The sequence below is a fragment of the Pezoporus wallicus genome, unplaced genomic scaffold (assembly GCF_028554395.1).
Source record: "Pezoporus wallicus isolate ANWC-B61680 ecotype Strahan unplaced genomic scaffold, APGP_CSIRO_Pwel_v1 contig_447, whole genome shotgun sequence".
Classification (NCBI taxonomy): domain Eukaryota; kingdom Metazoa; phylum Chordata; class Aves; order Psittaciformes; family Psittacidae; genus Pezoporus; species Pezoporus wallicus.
Window position 1 is genome coordinate 744,382 of NW_026636385.1, and position 18,991 is coordinate 763,372.

The window sequence follows — 18,991 nt, forward strand, 5'->3', positions numbered from 1 at the left end:
CTTTCTCTGTGCACCTCATCAGAAACAAATCATTTACTGTTCTGCCTTTGTTTTAAATTGGAGTCAATATCTTCTTACAGACAAAGAGACTTTTAAAATGGACAACAGAATAGACAGCATGAACCGGGGCAACAGGAGCCCCTACTGAATCTGTACAGAAATCTGGAAAGGCTGAAGGAAAATGGTAATACATACAGACTGCCAGAAGTGAACACCTACCTCTGCTGCACTGCTGAACTGCTCATTTTCCTGTGCTCTGACCAAAAGAAGGTACTGGTGTTGGTCACTCTCATAATCCACACTCTGAGTTAAACTGATATCTCCTGTTGCCTGATCAATACTGAACAGACCACTGGGATTAGTCAGTAAACTGTAGCTCAGGGATTTCTTCTGATACGACACAGCAGTGACTGTAAGAAAGCTGTATTAAAGAAAATAAAAAAATTAAAAAGAACTCAAGCACAGAATACAACATACTGAAAAACAGGACAAAAATTATCCATATCAGAAATGATGGTGCAATCCTGCAGGTCTGATCACTGACAGCTGTACCTAAACACCAAACTCTAAACACCCAGTTACACAGTGAGGTTCACACATCATCTTGAGGTTCAACTGATAAAGATACGACTCTTGGAAGCAGAACACAATAAGGGTTTAACATGCAGGAACACAGGAGTTCATTTTTGCTGCAGCTGAGTTTGCCTACTCTAACTTTCCACTGCTACAATGCCAGTTTTCAGGCAGCAAACAAAAAGCTAAAGCAAGACGTGACAGATTCATTCTAATAATGGCATAGTAAGTTTGGTGTTGCAGTTATGCAGTCCCTAAAGCTTCATAAGGTAACTGCAAAAGGATAAAGTCACTAACAGTGTGCTTGTTACAGGTTATACAGGACATGTTTTTAGCTCATCTCACACTATTTTTTTCTGCCAAAGTCCAATATGTTTGAAGTCAAGTGTGAAAAACACTTGCAGTGTGAAGTAGAAGTAATTTAAAAATAGAACAGAATACTAATTCCTTAAGTGTTTGTTGCCTTCATGCAGGTTTCTTAGGAAAAAGCATTCTGTCTCCCAGGTGAGACAACTACCTCTGACAACTACAATCCAGTGACAACTACAATCCAAAAGACAAAACTCTGTCTGAACACCTTTGTCCCCATTACATTTCCATGCTGCTGTCTTCTCATTTCCTTTGGGTGCACTACTGAAACAATGGAAATGGTTGTTGTCGGTCATTATCTCACTTTAGTCTTTTTCTGTATTTTCCTATTATATTGTTTCACAGTTTCAGCCAGCTGACGTGCTCCTGCTGGCAGGAATTATTCAGCCCTCCTTCTAACTCTCTAACTAACTAGCCTTCTAACTCTAACCCTGTCTGCATGTTCATGCCACTCTCCTCTCCCAACAGCACTAAAAGCCATGATGTGAACACGTTTAACAACCCAACTGAGAACTTTTTTCTTGGCTTGGTCTTTCACAGGATCAGCCTGCCCCTGCAGATAGCACATTAGCACTCATGGCAGTCCAAATGAACAGGAAGATTTGGTGATGCTCCTCTGCTCAGGAGCAGCCTTAAATCAGCCCACAGCTGTGAAATCCTAAATCCAGAAATCCAGTGCGTGACAGCAACTCTAATTTCCTGTGTCCTTGTTTCATTGGTCCTATTTAAATATGAGAATTTAAGGATTCTACATCTTGATCATTTCTAGTAAGATATATAAATTTCTACTCGCAGTATCTATTTATGATTCATAAATAAGATTGAGGCTTTGGGGAGACCAAACAGAAAATAAACTAGGAAACAATCTCACTGCATTATTTTTAACTGTTACTTACGATTTTCCTTGCGGCATACTTTCAGGAACATAAACAAAGTATGATATGTTAGTGAACTGGGGTGGTCGAAATCCAGCAATTACAGATACAGAAGCTGGAGACCCTCTGCTTCCAAGTTTATCTGCTGCTAGTACAGTCAGCAAATACTCCTTGTCCTTCACCAGTGGCAAACCCGTTGTTTTAATCCAGCCAGTGTCCTTCTCAACTTCAAATCTGTCTTCACCACCTAAAAGAAATAAATCCACAAGTTGCCGTCAGCAAGACAGTTTTATTTGATTAAAACTAGGAGGCAAATAGGGTATCGATTCCCTAATTGGTTTTGGCTTAGAATCAGCATGCACACAAAAACTCAGAAGTTTGTTTAGAACTTTGAAATCAGGTATCAGTAATCACATTCATGAGTGCATTTCTAAGTTGCATTTTACTTCTCTGCACAATTATTACTCTTCTTTATCCTCCAACACTTTGCTGTTGTTTGACCCTAAGTATCCCTTACCAGAAAATATCCTGCTAGATCCCTGGCCAAGAACAAAATCACCTTTGCAGTGGTATTGATACTCCCCTTCTGCTTACACAGTTTTGAGCTATTCTTTAAGAGCCAAGTTATTAATAGGTCTGTTAGCTATGCAAAGCTAAGGCACAACCCAGTCCCTTAAAAATTTGTTAGAGAAGGAACATTAGCTCTCTCCCCACAACAAACCATGCTCCACATACTGCCCTATCTCATAAAAATGCAGTCAGTCCAGCAGAGCAGTGCTGACCACTGCTGCCATTGTCACCCCTTTGCCAAAGCCCTGAGGAGGACTGACTGCTCCAACCCCCACCACCCCCCAGGTGACATTCCGGACGGGAACTTCGAAAGGAGAACACCCTTCAAACCTGGCAAGTCTGTCCACGCCCTCGATAAAAGCTGATCTTTCTCACACACAGAGCTGAAGGCTTATGAACCTTTTACAGGAGGAAGGGAAGATTTCTCACTAATGAAACTGAGGCTAAAACCCAAAGAAGTCACAAGAGTGAAGCCACACAGGGACTGGGAGGGTTAAAATTTACCGTCCAAGAGAATATATTCTACAGCTCCATGGATCCCTTCATCTCCATCCAGAGCAAGCAGCTTGTATACCTCAGTACCTCCCGCAGCTTCAGGGGAAACCACAGCCAGGAACGGGAAGGGCTCCATGGCCCAGTTGGGTACGTTGTCGTTTACATCCATCACGGTAAGTGACAAGTTCTCCAAGTACCAATCCTTCCCTAATAGTCACAGAAAAACAAAGACATATTTAGACAGCTACTTAACGACACTCAGAGTAACAGAAACATGTACAGGTTCCTGACTGTACATTGTCTGCAATACTGTACAATGGCTACAGCAGCTCTGAACTGTGGAAATTAAATATCTGTTGCCAAAAAATTCTAACCAGTCTACCCTAACTAGGGATTTTCCTGGTTGGGAAGCTCCCAGAAATCCTAATATGGTTTTCACTTGTATTAAATATTAAATGCTATTAAAAATAAATAACTAAACAAAACCCCAGAAACAAACCACCACAGAAAGGAACCATCCAAATTCTCAAAAAATGGACAACAGAAGATCTTTCAAAATTGAGGGAAGAGTGTTTATCTCTGCTATTATTAAATTAACCAGTGAAGACAGCCAAGCTCCTAAACAAATAGTAAGTATGAGGCACGTATTACTGAAAACGTAGCAGAAAGTAAAAATGTCAGACTGAAGAAACTGCTCCAAAATCTCCAGGAAGGGAGGTAAGCATTCCTGATAAAGGAGGAAGAAGTGGGAAAACATCCTGATTGAAACAAGTTCCTGAACACAAGACCAAAAGGTAGGATTAAAATCTTCATGTTCCTAAGGAAGCAAAGTGATACAGAAGACAGAAACCTATTTTCTCCTTTTTTTCAACTGAAAAAAAAAAAAAATGCTTCCTTCAACCACATATAGCTAGCTCACATTTTGAAACAACTTAGCTGGGGTAACAACACTGAGACAAAGGTGGTATTTTTTGTAACTGATAAGTATAACCAGTAACATCAGGGAGCACAGTATAAATATAAAAGGCCGAGAGAATTGGGTTTGTTCAGTCTGAAGAAGAGTCAGGGAGACCTTAGGGCAGCTCCCAGTGCCTAGTGGGGCCAACAAGAAAGCTGGAGAGGGGCTCTTTACAAGGGCTTGTAGTGACAGGACAAGCGGGAATGACTTTAAACTGACAGAGGGGAGATTGAGATGAGACATTAGGAAGAAATTCTTTACAACGAGGGTGCTGAGGTGCTGGCATAGGGTGCCCAGAGAAGCTGTGGCTGCCTCATCCCTGGCAGTGTTCAAGGCCAGGTTGGACACAGGGGCTTGGAGCAAGCTGCTCTAGTGGAAGGTGTCCCTGCCCATGGCAGGGGGCTGGAACTGGATGAGCTTTAAGGTTCCTTCCAACCCAACCCAGTCTGGGATTCTATGAATTTAGGCCTTTTGGCCAGCTTGGCTCCAGGTGGGCTGGCACTGAACTTGTAAAACGTTTTGCTACAGAAGCCAACTTGAGTGCTCCTGCAGTCCATCTTGAATGCCTTTAACTCCAGAAGAGTGGTGTATCCGCACCCTGTCTGACTCCGAAAGAGTACAACTGGGCTGACATGGCACTATGCCCCAGCTTATAAGCCTGGGAAGGTGAAAGGGAATGTGGTCTGGGTAAAAACAGCTGTCTATATTTACAACACAATTTATCCACAAGTTTAATAATGGATGTAAAGTCAGAATTTTGAAAGTTGATGGTGTTAACAATTGATTTCAGTTATTACTATACATGAAAATGCATAAACGCACTTATTTTCAAAACAGCTTTACAGGAACTGAAACACCATACAAAGAACTAAACTAAAATTATCAGATTTAATCTAATTAATAATACAAAGACCTTAGCATTTAAGATTCTAAACATAAAGCGCTGCCAAAATGTCTGATCTTGTAGTTGTTATCTTGCTAGGGAGGGATATTCCCCCAGGAATGTGTGCCACCTAGCAGCTGTGCTCTCCCTCCCTCTCTACTTCCTTAATGGACATCCCTCTTCAAAAAACATCCCTGTTCCAAATTTTGTGAACATTTATTGACCTTATCCCTCCGTTCCACAGAAGTATTAATATATCTTTCACACCAGCTTCTGGCAAGCTTCAGCTTTTCACACTTTGGATCCCCTGTCTGATGGCAAGTGGCATATTTAGTACACTGAATTGTAATCTGCAATCTATAAACAACCAGTAAGTGGATTGTGGTAAAGAAAACTTCTTGGTGCTATGATTAACAGAGGCAAATGTAAGTTTCTTACTGAGACTTAACCCATCATGACCTTTGAGTGCAAGACAATTCTGTTAATAGAGAATCAGCCAAGATAATCACAGAAGTTCTTCCTAAACTGGTAAAACTGTATTCATTCATCTGAATTTTAGAACTGTAACTGTAAGTGCATCACTTTTTCTTCTTCTCTAAAGAGCAACAGAAAGTGTATTGACAGTAACTTGTTAAATCCAAATTGATTTCTGTATAACTATATCCTGTAATCAGAATTTAATGTCCCAGGGAATATAATACTAGTTTAAGATAACACATGTGAGAAACTGGTCACTACAGCAAAATCAAACTTCTAATTTATCAAACAGTAAATCACAGAAGCTAACAGTTTCCTGAAAAAGAACCTTAAAAACACCTCGCACCACTGCAGAACACAGAGATGTACAACATGCATTTTTATATTTTCGTGGAAAAATTCTCAGCTACCACATACATCCCAGTTTTACAAAGTGTTCTGAACTCTAACTGAGATGACTGGTGTGTGCTACATACTTCACTTCTGCAGCCAGGAGTGCTGGGAGGCCTGCTGTGAGGATGCTCAATTTGGCTTCTCTAGCTAAATGTTCCTTTCAACATTGCATGTGAAGCCAAAGGTTCCAAAGATAAACTCAAATTTCCTCATCACAATAAAAATGACTGATATTGAGGTCAGAGTATAGTAGCCTAAACTGCTACCGCTCTGCCCCTGTAGTCACCCAGGTATAATTAATTTCCTTCAGCATTTAGACAGACTCTGTGAAAGCAGCTACCTGCTTTCTCCTCTCTATAACACAAAACAAGCCAGATGGAGCACCCAAAAAACCATCACAGAATCATAGAATAGTTAGGGTTGGAAAGGGCCTTAAGATCATCAAGTTCCAGCCCCCCTGCCACGGGCAGGGACACCTCACACTAAACCATGTCAGCCAAAGCTCTGTCCAACCTGGCCTTGAACACTGCCAGGGATGGAGCATTAACAACCTCCCTGGGCAACCTGGGCAAGCCTCACCACCCTAACAGTAAAGAACTTCCTCCTTACAGCCAATCTAAACTTCCCCTGTTTAAGTTTGAACCCATTACCCCTTGTCCTATCACTACAGTCCCTAATGAAGAGTCCCTCCCCCGACATCCTGATGCAAAAAGCAGTGATGTAAATCATGATGTAAAAAGTAGCAGCATGAATATTATTTCGCACTACCACACTAAGTAGAACCAGATGTGCTTCAAAGAGATGTGTTTCATGCCAGAATGTGTGTTCTTACAGTTCCAGGGCAACTAGTTCAAGACACCTGAAGAAACTGCAGAGGAGGAAACTTGTTAGATGTTGATCTGAGTCTGAGGTAGAAATACACACAAAGATGTCCAAAAAAGAATATGAGCAAAAGGGAGAAGTTAGTGTCAAAATTGTCTGTCTCCTGAAAAGAACAGGTCTTGTAGAACCTGTCACAAGTTTGCAAATACTCAATAATAGCTTAGTTTGCCTGGGCATACTGCAGCCTTAAAATAACAAGCACTAACTTAGAAACCAAGTTAAGAACCTTAGAAAATCTGCCCCTGTAATAGCAAGATCTATCGAGGATCTGAACGCCACATTGGTAACCCTGCCACGAGCAGAAAGGTTACTTGTCTTTGCCTCTCTGGAATCTGGAAATCAGTATCCCAATCGCTCCATGAACCCATGCAGTTTCGCATTCTGCTGAAGTTTTTAACATGCCTGAATTCCTCTACCAAAAAGTAAGTCACAATTGAAGAATAACTGATTTTTATTGAACAAGTAATAACAAACCTGGATACAAATTCCACTCTTGCACTTACTGATTGTCAGTTTACTGAACATTAATATGCTGGTATTTAGTACCTAATTATAACATTCTGCTTGTAAGAAAACTGTGGAGAACTGCATCAGGACTCAGATCAATTGTCACATGCTCTAACAAACTTTAATAACCAAAAAATGAAAGGACTTGGGCATGTTCCTCCAGGTACTTGTGTTTTAATAGTTAAGAGACCTTAAAGTCATATTCAACTATATTCAGCAGCACACATCAACCCAGTACTGAGATCCTAAGTCAGGAATCTGACACAGGTTTCATCATCCCTAAAAGAATTTTCAAACTGTTTTGTAACACACTAGCAACAAGAATTTCTTCAATATTAAATGCTAGATACTTGACCCTCAAGCCAGGTACACTGCAGATACCTTACACAATGCCATCCATCAGAAAAAATCCTACTAAAAGAATAGTATCTTGCTGCACATAGACATGACAGTAACATAACACTGGAACATCCTCTATTAGAAATTTGTATTGTTAGAAGCCATATAGAAAATACTACTTCATATTCAAAAGGGGAAAATCATCTTTTTAGTCATCCAGAAAGTACTTTTTCCTCTTTTCTTACTTATTTTCACTATGGAAACTAATGAAAGCAGATTACTTTTCCCATATAATTGCAAACAGCACTTATTTGCCTTTAGCAATATCAAAATTAATTATTATCCCTCTCTACTGTTCTCTTTTCAATTTATATTAAAAATTAAGACTAAAATTATAAACTCTAGTGCAGAGGTTTTTCCTACTTTAGCTGCTTAATTCCCTATTAGAGTCAATTTGTGTATCATCAAAAATCCTTCTTAGGGCAGCTCAATCCTGAAGTCTGCTTTTTCTAACACGTTTCCTCCAGTTGGAATTACTTCCTTTTAACTTAGTATTACTGACAAAAGCTGCAGCACTGAAATTCATTCCCTATCACCAAAATCAATTCTCAAAATCTACTGCTGAAACCTCATCAAAAGTATCTGTCTATAATTGCTTATTTTTCATGCCTATCTGTGTTTGAAACTGATAAACAGAAGGATTTATTATATTGCCTTCCTCTGAATTCCAGCTACATTAAAGAACATAAAACACTGGCTGGCCCAAGTTTCTGCTTGCAGGAAATATATGATATGCCATGACTCAGAATTTTCATCCTTAAAAAAACCCCAAACAAACAAGCAAAATAGTAAGTGACTTGCTGGGAAGTTCAACCATAGCAAAAATGTTCTTTAAAAGCAGCAGTAAGTCACTAAAAAATATAAATAATCAGTCTCTAAAATACCTGTCTGTGTGTAGGCAAACTTCTAGATCCATACAGCTAATGACATCAGCTCTTTACCAACATACTCCGCATAAGAATTACACATCAACATAATACAACTGCTGGCTTCTATAGCAGAAGCACTTCAAAAAATGTCAGTTTGCCTATGTGATGTACCTACATTTTAGACTTTCATCATTTTATGTCAGACTAATCATAGCACAACACCTGTTTAACCTTTCAATAGATGTAAAAAACATGGGCCACCTCAGTGGAAAACCCATTTAGTAAAATCAGAGTTACTATACATCCAACAACATTTGTTCAAGTCCACAAGGTCCGAACCACAACACAAATAGGTTTTGTGCGATATCCAAAATCTTCCTAGTTTAATACAAAATTCACATTTTTTGAAAGGATGTCCCTTTTCCAAGAAAAAGCAGGAAAATCTGTTACTAAAATGCCTTTCAGCAAACAGCTATGCAGATCAACGACAGCTCTGCTGTCAGCTTCCTCACTAGATTCCTTTTGACAGTCTCCATGCTCAAAAGGAGAGCGTCTCATTAAGCGCAGTTGTTAAGATTAAGAAGCTTAAACAAGGCAGGGTTAAACATATAGGAGAAAACATAACATTTTAGATTAACTATTCAAAGTTAGAAATGTGATCCTTTGGGGAGATACAAACCACATGTGCACAATAAAATAAACTGTTCTTAGACTGAAAAAAAACACCACACACAGGAAAAAACTTTAATGATCACATACTATGAAGACTGGGTTACATACTTTGCCCAAAAAGCTTAGGAAAACTTCTAATAAATTAAAAGGGTGTCACAAGCTTGTAAAATCATTAGTAATTTTTCACATAAAATTTAAGACACATAGAGGAACTCAGTATGTAAAAGGAATGAAATCCCTCTCAAAATCATGATCCTCTGAGGGAGTCCAATTTAAAGACTTGCCAAAATTGAAGAGCATCCTGAAAATTAAAGTAAGTGACCAAACATCTTGATTGGATAATTGTTCCTTTCTTCTTGAGGTTCTTCACTAGTTCTTTATGCCTCTACCTAATCCATTTTTATCTCAAAAAAAACTCTTATCACCATTTGTTTTCTAGGAATGGGTTTCAACATAAAGTAGCACAAACTAGCTCCTCAAACTTGATATCAAAGTTGGGTAATAAGGATGCACTCGATTGGACACAGCTACTGCAAAGTAATAAATCCTGTCATTTCATACACCAACTCAGAAAACATATTCCGCACCTACCTCTATTGTTACACCAAAGAGGGCCTTAATACGTAGTCATCTGGCTAACAACTTTTGATTGTTACACTGCTTAAGACAAGACTTGGAAAATACGTGTGCTGAAATAGTTTGACTGCCATTTCAAATACAGTGTGCTGGAGTGCCCCTAAACCCATCTCTTTTCACCGCGTCCAATTATAAAAGATGCTGTCAGCCTATGAAACCAAACAAATTCTCAGACTTCTGACTGCATTAGGATTATATGAAATGTCTCTTCCCTCAAAAATCCAACAGATACTTCTAAAAGACAAGACTTGAAAATAGAGCGCTTATATTGGTTAAGAATGTAGGTTTCTCTGCACCAGTCCAATTGATAAAACTGACAATGCCCAACACTGAGTTAAAAAATCTGACAATACAGAATAGATACTTGACTGAACATGTCACTGCAACCATGAACAACTATTATACAGTCCTTGAATGTACTAAGGGAAGAGATATTACATTATTATGATTAAACAATAATATGTAAGAAGCAAGGTCGCTCCTGGCATTTTTAGGTCATTTCACTTTTTTTTCAAAGGAGATTTATGAGCGTTAAAAGTCTTGCAAGCCTTTAGGTCAGTACAGCTATTACATACTGGCCTACATCTATTAGCAAATTAAGTACTCGAGTTAGTATTTTTTATTGTTTTTTAAACTGCTCCAACTTCTAAGACTTCTACCTTAGATAGACTTTTTTTTTTTTAATTGGGGGTTCGGGTTGTTTTCTTTTTTTTTTTTGATTACTGCAAATAAAATATTTGGAGTTTGAGAGGACATTGTTTTGAGAAGACTCTGCAAGTATCTGGACTCTTCTGACACCTGACTCTGCAACACATCTTCACTTATAATATCTATTGACAAAAAGTTTGGTAAGATACATTTCCAGAAGGTCCTAAGCCTCCAGCTGCCACCAGGAGAAATCTCTTTTCCCATTTTCATACCCTAACATGAGATAAAGCCACTGGTTATTGTACCCAGTCCTACTGCATATCCTTCAAGAAACAGTACAACTATATACAAATATTTCTCTACTGTCATCTCTGAAAATTCATGAAGTATCTGATGGGCTACTTTTAAGTACAGCAGCTTGCTCATTCATTAAACATAAACCTTCTGAAGAGATGACTTTGAGCGGCTCGAAGAATAATGACAGTCTATCACATTTCTGTCCCTTACCCTCATATGGCTTTTAAAATAGAAGTTAAAGCAAACCAGAAACGTACAAAAGTAAAGAAAGCAACAGAGCACCTAAATTCTCATGGCAGAGTGGGTCTTAATTACGAATTAAAAGAGATTCAAATGATACCCATGTAATCAGGGACTTCCCAGTGTGGTATCCATCTGCTGAGAGTGGCACACAGAAAACCCAAGCATGCCCAGATGTGAAGTAATAACTGTAAATTAATTATTCCAACAGACATCCTTAAATAACAAAGCATGTGTCTTAATAAATGATTACTGACAGCCAAAAAGCATTTTCATAAGGGGAGAATTAGCTAAAGAGATAGCAGCTGTAATTCTACTGCAAGATGGGAAGTTCTCGAACTCTTGAGTTTCTCTTGAAATTTTTCTTAGAATTTCTGGGGAAGTCACTGAAACTGTCAGTGCTAATGAGAATCCCTGTGGACATCCTCAGGGATTTAACAGACACCAAAGAGTAAACTGCCTCTCACTCCTGCAGGCTGCCCCTCATTCAGAAAACAGAAATGATGAGGGAAAGGAAAAGTGTGGAAATATTCTCTTCTGCCTGCCTGTGCTGCTCTGTGAAGAAGTTACTCTGAGCAGCTGCACTGCTGAGATGTTGCTAGTTTTCACAAGCACTAGAAAACAAACAACATAAAACCCCCTCAAAACCTTTCCAAGCTGAAATCAATTCAACCAACTCATTCCTGTTGATACAATTTTCTTCTGAATACTCACATTCCAGACAATCTTCAAAACAATGTTAGAATCACACATAACACAAAAATAGCGAGAGACACGGGGCATGTACACAGACACCCACCATCTGGTGAATTAAAAACATGCTTAAACTAAGCTCTGTTTTCATAGGTGAAAAATATTAAGATGACAATTCAAAATGAAAATAAAGAATTTTAAAAAGTAATAGGTGTAATCAGCCAGACATAAATGAAATGAGTTATTCTACCTAACTTAAGACCCTGTAAAGGATAAGTTTAAATCACACAGAGGTTCCATGGTGCACGTTTGAATCCTCAGGTTTTTAAGAGAAGTGCAGCCACAGAAGCACGAAGGCACCAACCGTTCAAAACCTTCCACCAAACACGCGGAACTTTAACGACTCAAAACTCGATGGCTTCAAGCTGCTTCAGGCCACGCAGAGCTACAGGAAGCATTTTTCAGCAAGCACTTGCGTGTAAGCAGCGTTGTGTATGCAAAGAGCTTTGTCTCAGCACATGTATCATGTAAGTTACACTCTGGTTACACCACACACTTTCCATGATGCTTGTTAATGACTAAGAATTTTGACAGATGGAATAGTTACATTCCGATAACCAACCCACTGCCCCACGCATTTTTACACAACTGGGCAGTAAATACCCCCTACGCTATAAAATGTTTCTTGAGCCCTACACTGTTTTACACCAGTTATACAGGCGTAAAAACTCAAAGCCACATTCCATAATGTAACAGCATAGAACATTTGACACTCAACCACTCCCATGCACGTGCTGTCACTTGGGGACTTCTTAAAGGACAACCCATCCTCCAACCGATAGATGGGACGCGACCACTACTGGGTACAGATTTAACTTTTGTTTGCGGCTGCAACCCAAGGGGCGAGCGCAGAGGCAGCCCCCGTGTGTGCCCTCACGTACCTGGACGCTCCTGGACGCGGACGACGAACTTCCAGTGGGCCACCGCCTCCCTGTCAAGGCCGGCCCTCAGCGTTACCACTCCGCTCTCCCGCTCCACACGCACCGGCGACTCCTCGACGGGCGGCGACACCAGCTCGAACCAGGCAGAAGCGAAGCGCTCCGGGACCAGCGTCGCCAGGCGGATGCCCGGGCGGGCGTCCTCTGGCACGGACAGGGACAGCGGCCGGGCGGCTGCGCGGGGAGGCACCAGCACAGACCGGCGGCGCCGTCGGGCGGCATCGCGGGGGATCGGGAGACGCTTGGGCTGCGGCAGCACCTCGAGCTCCAGCGGGGCGCTGAGCAGCGGCGGCCGGCCGCGGTCCCGCGCGTAGAGGCGCAGCGTGATGGGCGCTCGCAGGTGGAGCAGGGAGCGCACCAGCAGCACGCGCCCGCTGCGCGGCACCACGAAGAAGTGCTCGCTGCGCGGGAGCGCGAAGTAGCGCAGCTCCGCGTTGGCGCCCGCGTCCGCGTCCTCGGCGTGCGCCTGCCACACGGCGGAGCCGAGCGCCAGCGTCTCCTCCACGCGGAGCCGCGTGACGCCGCGGCGCGGGCCCCCCGCGAAGCGCGGCGCGTTGTCGTTGTCGTCCAGTACGCGGACGGTGATGGCAGCCAGCTCCGCGGGCGCGGCGGCGCGCGGCAGGCACCGGCGGCAGCACAGCGCCAGGCGCAGCGCGTACAGCGCGCGGGCCTCGCGGTCCAGCGGGCGGGCCGTGCGCAGCAGGACGCGCGCGGTGCGGGCGTGCAGCCACACGCGGAAGTGCGAGTGCCCCGCGCCCAGCAGCTGCAGCCGCCAGCGCCTGCCCCGCACCTGCGCGCACCACGGCCCCGGCGCCAGCCGCGTTAGGGGGATGCTCAGCCCGCGCACACGCGTGCCCGCCGCGCGGTTCTCCGCGACCTGCCCGTCGAACGAGGGCGTCCTTCGCGGCGCTGCGCGGGCGGCGGCCAGGGCGCAGCACAGCAGCAGGGAGCCGGCAGCGCGCAGCGATCCGCGGGGCACCATGGCGGGCACCGGCCGGCGCGCCTCTGCCCTGCCCTGGCCGCAGCTCCCGCGGCCACCGGGCGGGTGGGGAGGGGCCGCGCGGGGCGCTGAGCTGGGGCTGGGGCAGCCGCCGCCCCGCCCTACCCCTGCGCGCACGGGCCTCACGGAATAAAGCGCCCCGTGCGCCTGGTTCAGGTGTCGGCCGACTTAACCGCCCGCCAGCGCCGGGGATCCTCCGCGCGCTGCTTCACCCGCCGCTTCACCTTTGCAAGCTCCCTCCTCTGCCAGAGCCACCTTCCCCGCGCGCTTACGCGGGCAGCAGCGCACGGGGATATCCCGCCGGCTGTCTGCCACGTCTGTCAACACGCGGGTGGCTGCCGAGTTATCTTCTTGTGGGTTTCTAGGTAGCCCCTTATTATAAAATTCGAGTTTTGCTCTCAGGTTGTACTTGCGCAGTGGCATTGGGCTGAAGTTACAAAGTTACATCCTTAGTCACGAATAATCGGCTCCCAGTGCCTCCGTATCTGCAGAGGTAAAAGAAATTTTCTTAGGTGACACGTAACTAGAGAATGTTTCTGGTGATAAACAGAAAGAAATAGAATCCAAGATTTATTTAACCAACGAAAAAAAAAAATATACCAACCCAAACCTATTAAACTAAATTTCAGCTAATTTCAAAATTAAACTGACTACATAAAACAGGCATGTTTCAGAAAAAGTTGCTATGAAAGCAGTTCCTTTTGACCAAAAGGCAAACACGCATGCAGCACTGAGTGCTGCCACTCTCAGCAGCCGGCTTTCAAGGGGGAGAAAGGGGCTGGCAGTCTCCTGGGACTTTGTACTGCCAGTAACTATAAATACCTGTCAATAACAGTATTAATGTACCCCCTGGAGCAAGCTGATATGGATGTCATCTGGCACACCTGACAGACATGGCTTTCAAGCAGCAGTCCATACTTTCAGGAAGGGCTCTGCACTGCTGCCTTATCTCAACAAAGGGATCTCGTTCTACGCTATTTACTTCCCACTGTATGCTGGCACACAGTGCTGCAGGATTGAGCTCAAAGTGACAAGACAGTCGCTGTGCTATTTCAGATGGTTTGCACATTGTCACTTTCTATGACAACACTTGCAGCTCCATTTTCTCAAATGCAAGTGTAAGTGATGATCCTTTCCTGTACAACTTTGCAAACTAAACCTAAATTATTCAGAAGTACAGCTGCTGTTGTCTGATCCTTGCTAGCTCTTCATGCAGCTTTTTCTCTGCACTTCACATTTTTTTCTTGGAATCTAGCAGTCAGATGGGTGCAAGAAACACCTTCTGACGCACTAAAAGCAGAATCCTTCCTCACAAATGAAGAACTGATGACACTTTCAGTATCTTTCAGTATTTTATAACAATTACTTCCCAGTTTATTTCAACTAGCTGGAAGACCCTTTCTGCTGTTAACTAGAGTGTGTTGTCTACCAAGAAGGTTAGGATAAAGGTTTTAATTACAATAGCCTATGTAAGTGGACATAGTTCTTAAGGCAGCCAGAAACACCTCCTACATATCTTATCATCAAACTAAATGAGCTATAGATACATACGCAGAAGTGAAATCTGAGGTGTGTTGAAATCAGACAAAACACTCACAATAAATTCTCACCGAAGAACACGCTAATGGTATATTCTGTTTCCTCCAAAGTATTTACATTATTAATAATCTCAGTAAACAGCTTGAAAATCTGTACAGAAAAGCTTTTCTTTACAATCCTAAGTTTCAACATACAGTTTTTCTAATCAGAATTCTGACTTACGTAACTGACACAGAGTCACTTCACTTTTTTTTTATTTTAAATAATGACTTTTGTAAATGAGTTTATACTACTCTCTAAACATCCATTTTCTCAAAACTATGCTTCATCCCTGTAACTGCCTTAATAAAATGTCTCTGAGAAGCAGGCTGCTGGGTTTGCATTTAATATGTAAGCCACAATGAATGGATATGCCTGATACTAAATCTTAGTAAACCTTGCCTGGAGTATTTTTCAATTATTTGTGTACATGAAGTAAATAGAAAGAATCATTTCAGTCTCAATTGTATTTGCTATTTATAATCATAATTCCCAAAACTTCAATATATTTCATTTGTCACCACATTTCTCTGTGTTTCAGAATCCCAAACTACTTTTGCCTCAGCAGAGCTAATCAGAACACAATTTACCCTGTCAGAATTTGCAGATTTGGCAAAGAAAACATATCTGATTCAATTCTGCCCTAGGCTTCAGCAGAAGCCAGGCAGGTTTCTGGTGAGCTTCTCAGCATCCTACCTAAAGGGCTTACTACAGGTTGAAAGAGAGCATCCTTTGAAGATAATGTTTGTTTAAATAACTGTGAACAGTGTGACAGTGCCAAATACTGGTGTCTGTGCTCATTCGAGGTGTCTTACGATATACATCAGAACTAACAGTTGTGTCAGACAAATGAAAAATTATTCTGAGAAATAGTCTGATTTAGTAAATAATAAAAGGTAATATACTACCTACAAAGGCAAAAACCACCTTTAAAGTTTTTAAAGTAATTGGCTCACCTTCAAAAATTAAAGAAGCATATGGGAAACCTACATAAGGAAATAGAGGAAAAATATTTTTGTTTCTGCAGCCCAAGGAAACCATAAGGAATGATGCTTCCATGAAGGATTCATTATCTTCCTTAATAGTATGCGCAGGTGTGGTGAGACACACTGAAGGCAGTCAATATACATCTTACTGAATTCTACTGTAACTAAGTCTAGGTAAAAGACTGCTCAGGCAGCGGATCGCCCGCTTTCCTGAGAGTAGTTTTCATTTTTCAGTTGGTCCTGTCCACAGCCCTTCCTGGGAACAGCTGCTGTTCCATTCCATGTGTGTGGAATATCTAAATGCTGCAGCAGTTATCCCAGATTTTCTCACCATACCTTGACCTGAGCAACAATAAATGACAAAAATGAAAAAGGAGCAAGCACTACTTTTTATCCCAGTCTCTCTTTTCCTTCCCCAGCTCCAGTGTTCTGATCACCTTCCTCTGTAGCCTGTTATGCAGTCTGGCATCCATTTACTCTTCTGTCTTTATTTATCAAACAGCAGCCTGAAGAGGTAACAGATAGTGCGTTAAAGTGAGTTATATTAAATGCTTTTAATGTACATCTGCTATTTCATGAGCTATTATTTAAATAAATAACTAGAACCCATATTGTCCCATGCCATTTAAAGAGGATTGTCCTCCATAAGCTAGAGCAAAATTTAGCAGTTGGAATGTAATAAATATCCAATAAATACTTCTCTTAAATAAAAGAAAGAAACAAAAAAAGAAACAAAAAATACCCAAACAAACAAAAAAGCGCCTAACAAATCTAGTGCACTTCTAGTAAACCCATGTCATTTCCAAAAATAACTAAATAAATAACAATAGTTCATCCTTGTTACTAAGAAAGCAGATACTAATACACAGGAGAGAACTGCTAGGTTAATGCATTTGATTTTTACACAGTAGTATCTTTTAATAGAGCCACACTTCAAATGCATCAAATTCAAAGGACACAGAAGGGTTTGTTTGGGGTTTTCTTAAAGCAAAAATGAATTTGGGTGGACATACCTCAATTTAGCAAGTTTTAAAACCTCTAAACTAATGCTTTTAGAAAAGTGTGAGTATCTAATTTTATTATATAAAACAATACACTGGCAACTACAATACCTTTCCTTTAACTTAAAGAGATATTTCTAAATTGTCTACTCCCTTTACTCATAGTTCAGTGATTTACTCAGGGGCTGGGGAACATGTGTTTCAGAACAAGTAATGTACCAGAGGTGCTTAACCTTTTTGATTAGGCTGAATATAGTGGTTCTAGACTGTTAATACAGTTGTTTTGTTCAAATTAATTCCTAGCTTGAATCTGAAATGTAGTAAGAAAGTCCTTAAGAAGGGACTGTAAAACAGTATAGTCAACATCTGTCATTAATCAAACCAATTGACAAAGTGCTTCATCTTGTAGAAATGTAGCAATACAGTTAAGTACTATTATAGGAGAACAGGATGATATATTACAGTTGAAAAAGAAAACCAGAAAGTTGTTTTAATCCACAGCCCACTCCTCACTTCATAGATGTGCTGATAATGCAGAGTTTGTGTTTTATTGGCTTTGCTGTGCTCCAGCTCATTAAACACAGATGCTTTGTATGGGCACAAACACATTACCCAGAAAGAGAATGAACAACCCAGAGTATAAGATTTTAGCCAAGACACCCAAGGCATTCATGCTCTAATTCTTGGAAAAGAAAAAACATTTATTGCAGATGTTTTAAAAAATTAAGGCATCAAAGCACATAAAGCTATAAAAATCACAAATAATGGCTTCAGCAAGGTTAAAATTACTATAGGCACTTCTGTAGCAAAGCAAATCTATGAGTGGTGGCAATCCTAAGATAGGAAATATATACATATAGGTATCAACTTTGTTGGGGTTTCCCATGTTACACAGGAACTCAAGTATTTTGTAGGTGTTGGACTTCAGCTCTGATTCAGTTCTACTGAAATCTGTAAGATACTGCCATTGACTTCCCAGCTTTTGTATCAGACTTTAAATATATATAGCATACATAACATTTGAGAGTGCCCCTCAGATTTGATGGCAAATCTGCAAAACATTAGCTGTTTATGCTTTGAAATAAAATATAATAAAAAAGGCTATCTACAAAAATTTAACAAAAAGCACTTCTCCTGTTTTCACTTCTGTATTTTCCTATCTGAGATCTCCTTTCATCTGACTTGTATGTCTATGTCCTTCTATTTCCAAATCTATCCTACTGTATCACAGTATCACAGTATCACAGTATGTTAGAGATTGGAAGGGACCTCGAAAGATCATCTAGTCCAATCCCCCTGCCGGAGCAGGAACACCTAGATAATGTTACACAGGAATGCGTCCAGGCGGGTTTTGAATGTCTCCAGGGAAGGAGACTCCACAACCTCCCTGGGCAGCCTGTTCCAGTGTTCCGTCACCCTCACTGAGAAGAAGTTTCTTCTCAAGTTTAAGTGGAACCTCTTGTGTTCCAGTTTGTACCCATTACCCCTTGTCCTATCATTGTTTGCCACTGAGTAGAGCCTGGCTCCGTCCTCGTGACACTCCCCCTTTATATATTTATAGACACTGATAAGGTCACCCCTCAGTCTCCTCTTCTCCAAACTATAGAGACCCAGCTCCCTCAGTCTTTCCTCATAAGGGAGATGCTCCACTCCCTGTGTACTTCTGTATTAGTGCTCACAAATCTTTGTAAACCCAGGACCCAGGCTGGGCACAATGTTTCTCAAGAGTGCATTTATTTATTTAGAGCCCACTACTGAGGCATCCATTCAAATTGTTGCATTGCAAATAATCCTTATTAGCCTTAGTGTGTTTGATTATAGAATAATGAAAATCAAAGGGGAAATTTTGAAGGCTATTTTGAGGGCATTGCAATGTTTGCTAAATATCTTTTAAATTACAACAGCAACATTTATGTGTTTAATTTTTACTAAAATTTTAATTCAGACCCAAGATACCTAAGCAAGGATTTCATTACACAGGGTATTTTCATA

General features: G+C 41.5%; 1 protein-coding gene across 1 annotated transcript in view; it reads right to left on the reverse strand.

Annotated features, from left to right (window-relative positions):
* Positions 1-13,416, reverse strand: part of LOC130594337 (neural-cadherin-like) — a 61,000-nt gene extending 47,584 nt beyond the window's left edge. The window contains 4 exon segments of the mRNA XM_057400148.1: positions 220-421; positions 1,839-2,064; positions 2,892-3,089; positions 12,378-13,416. Coding sequence (XP_057256131.1) covers positions 220-421; positions 1,839-2,064; positions 2,892-3,089; positions 12,378-13,416 — 1,665 coding nt within the window.
* Positions 13,417-18,991: the final 5,575 nt, after the last annotated feature.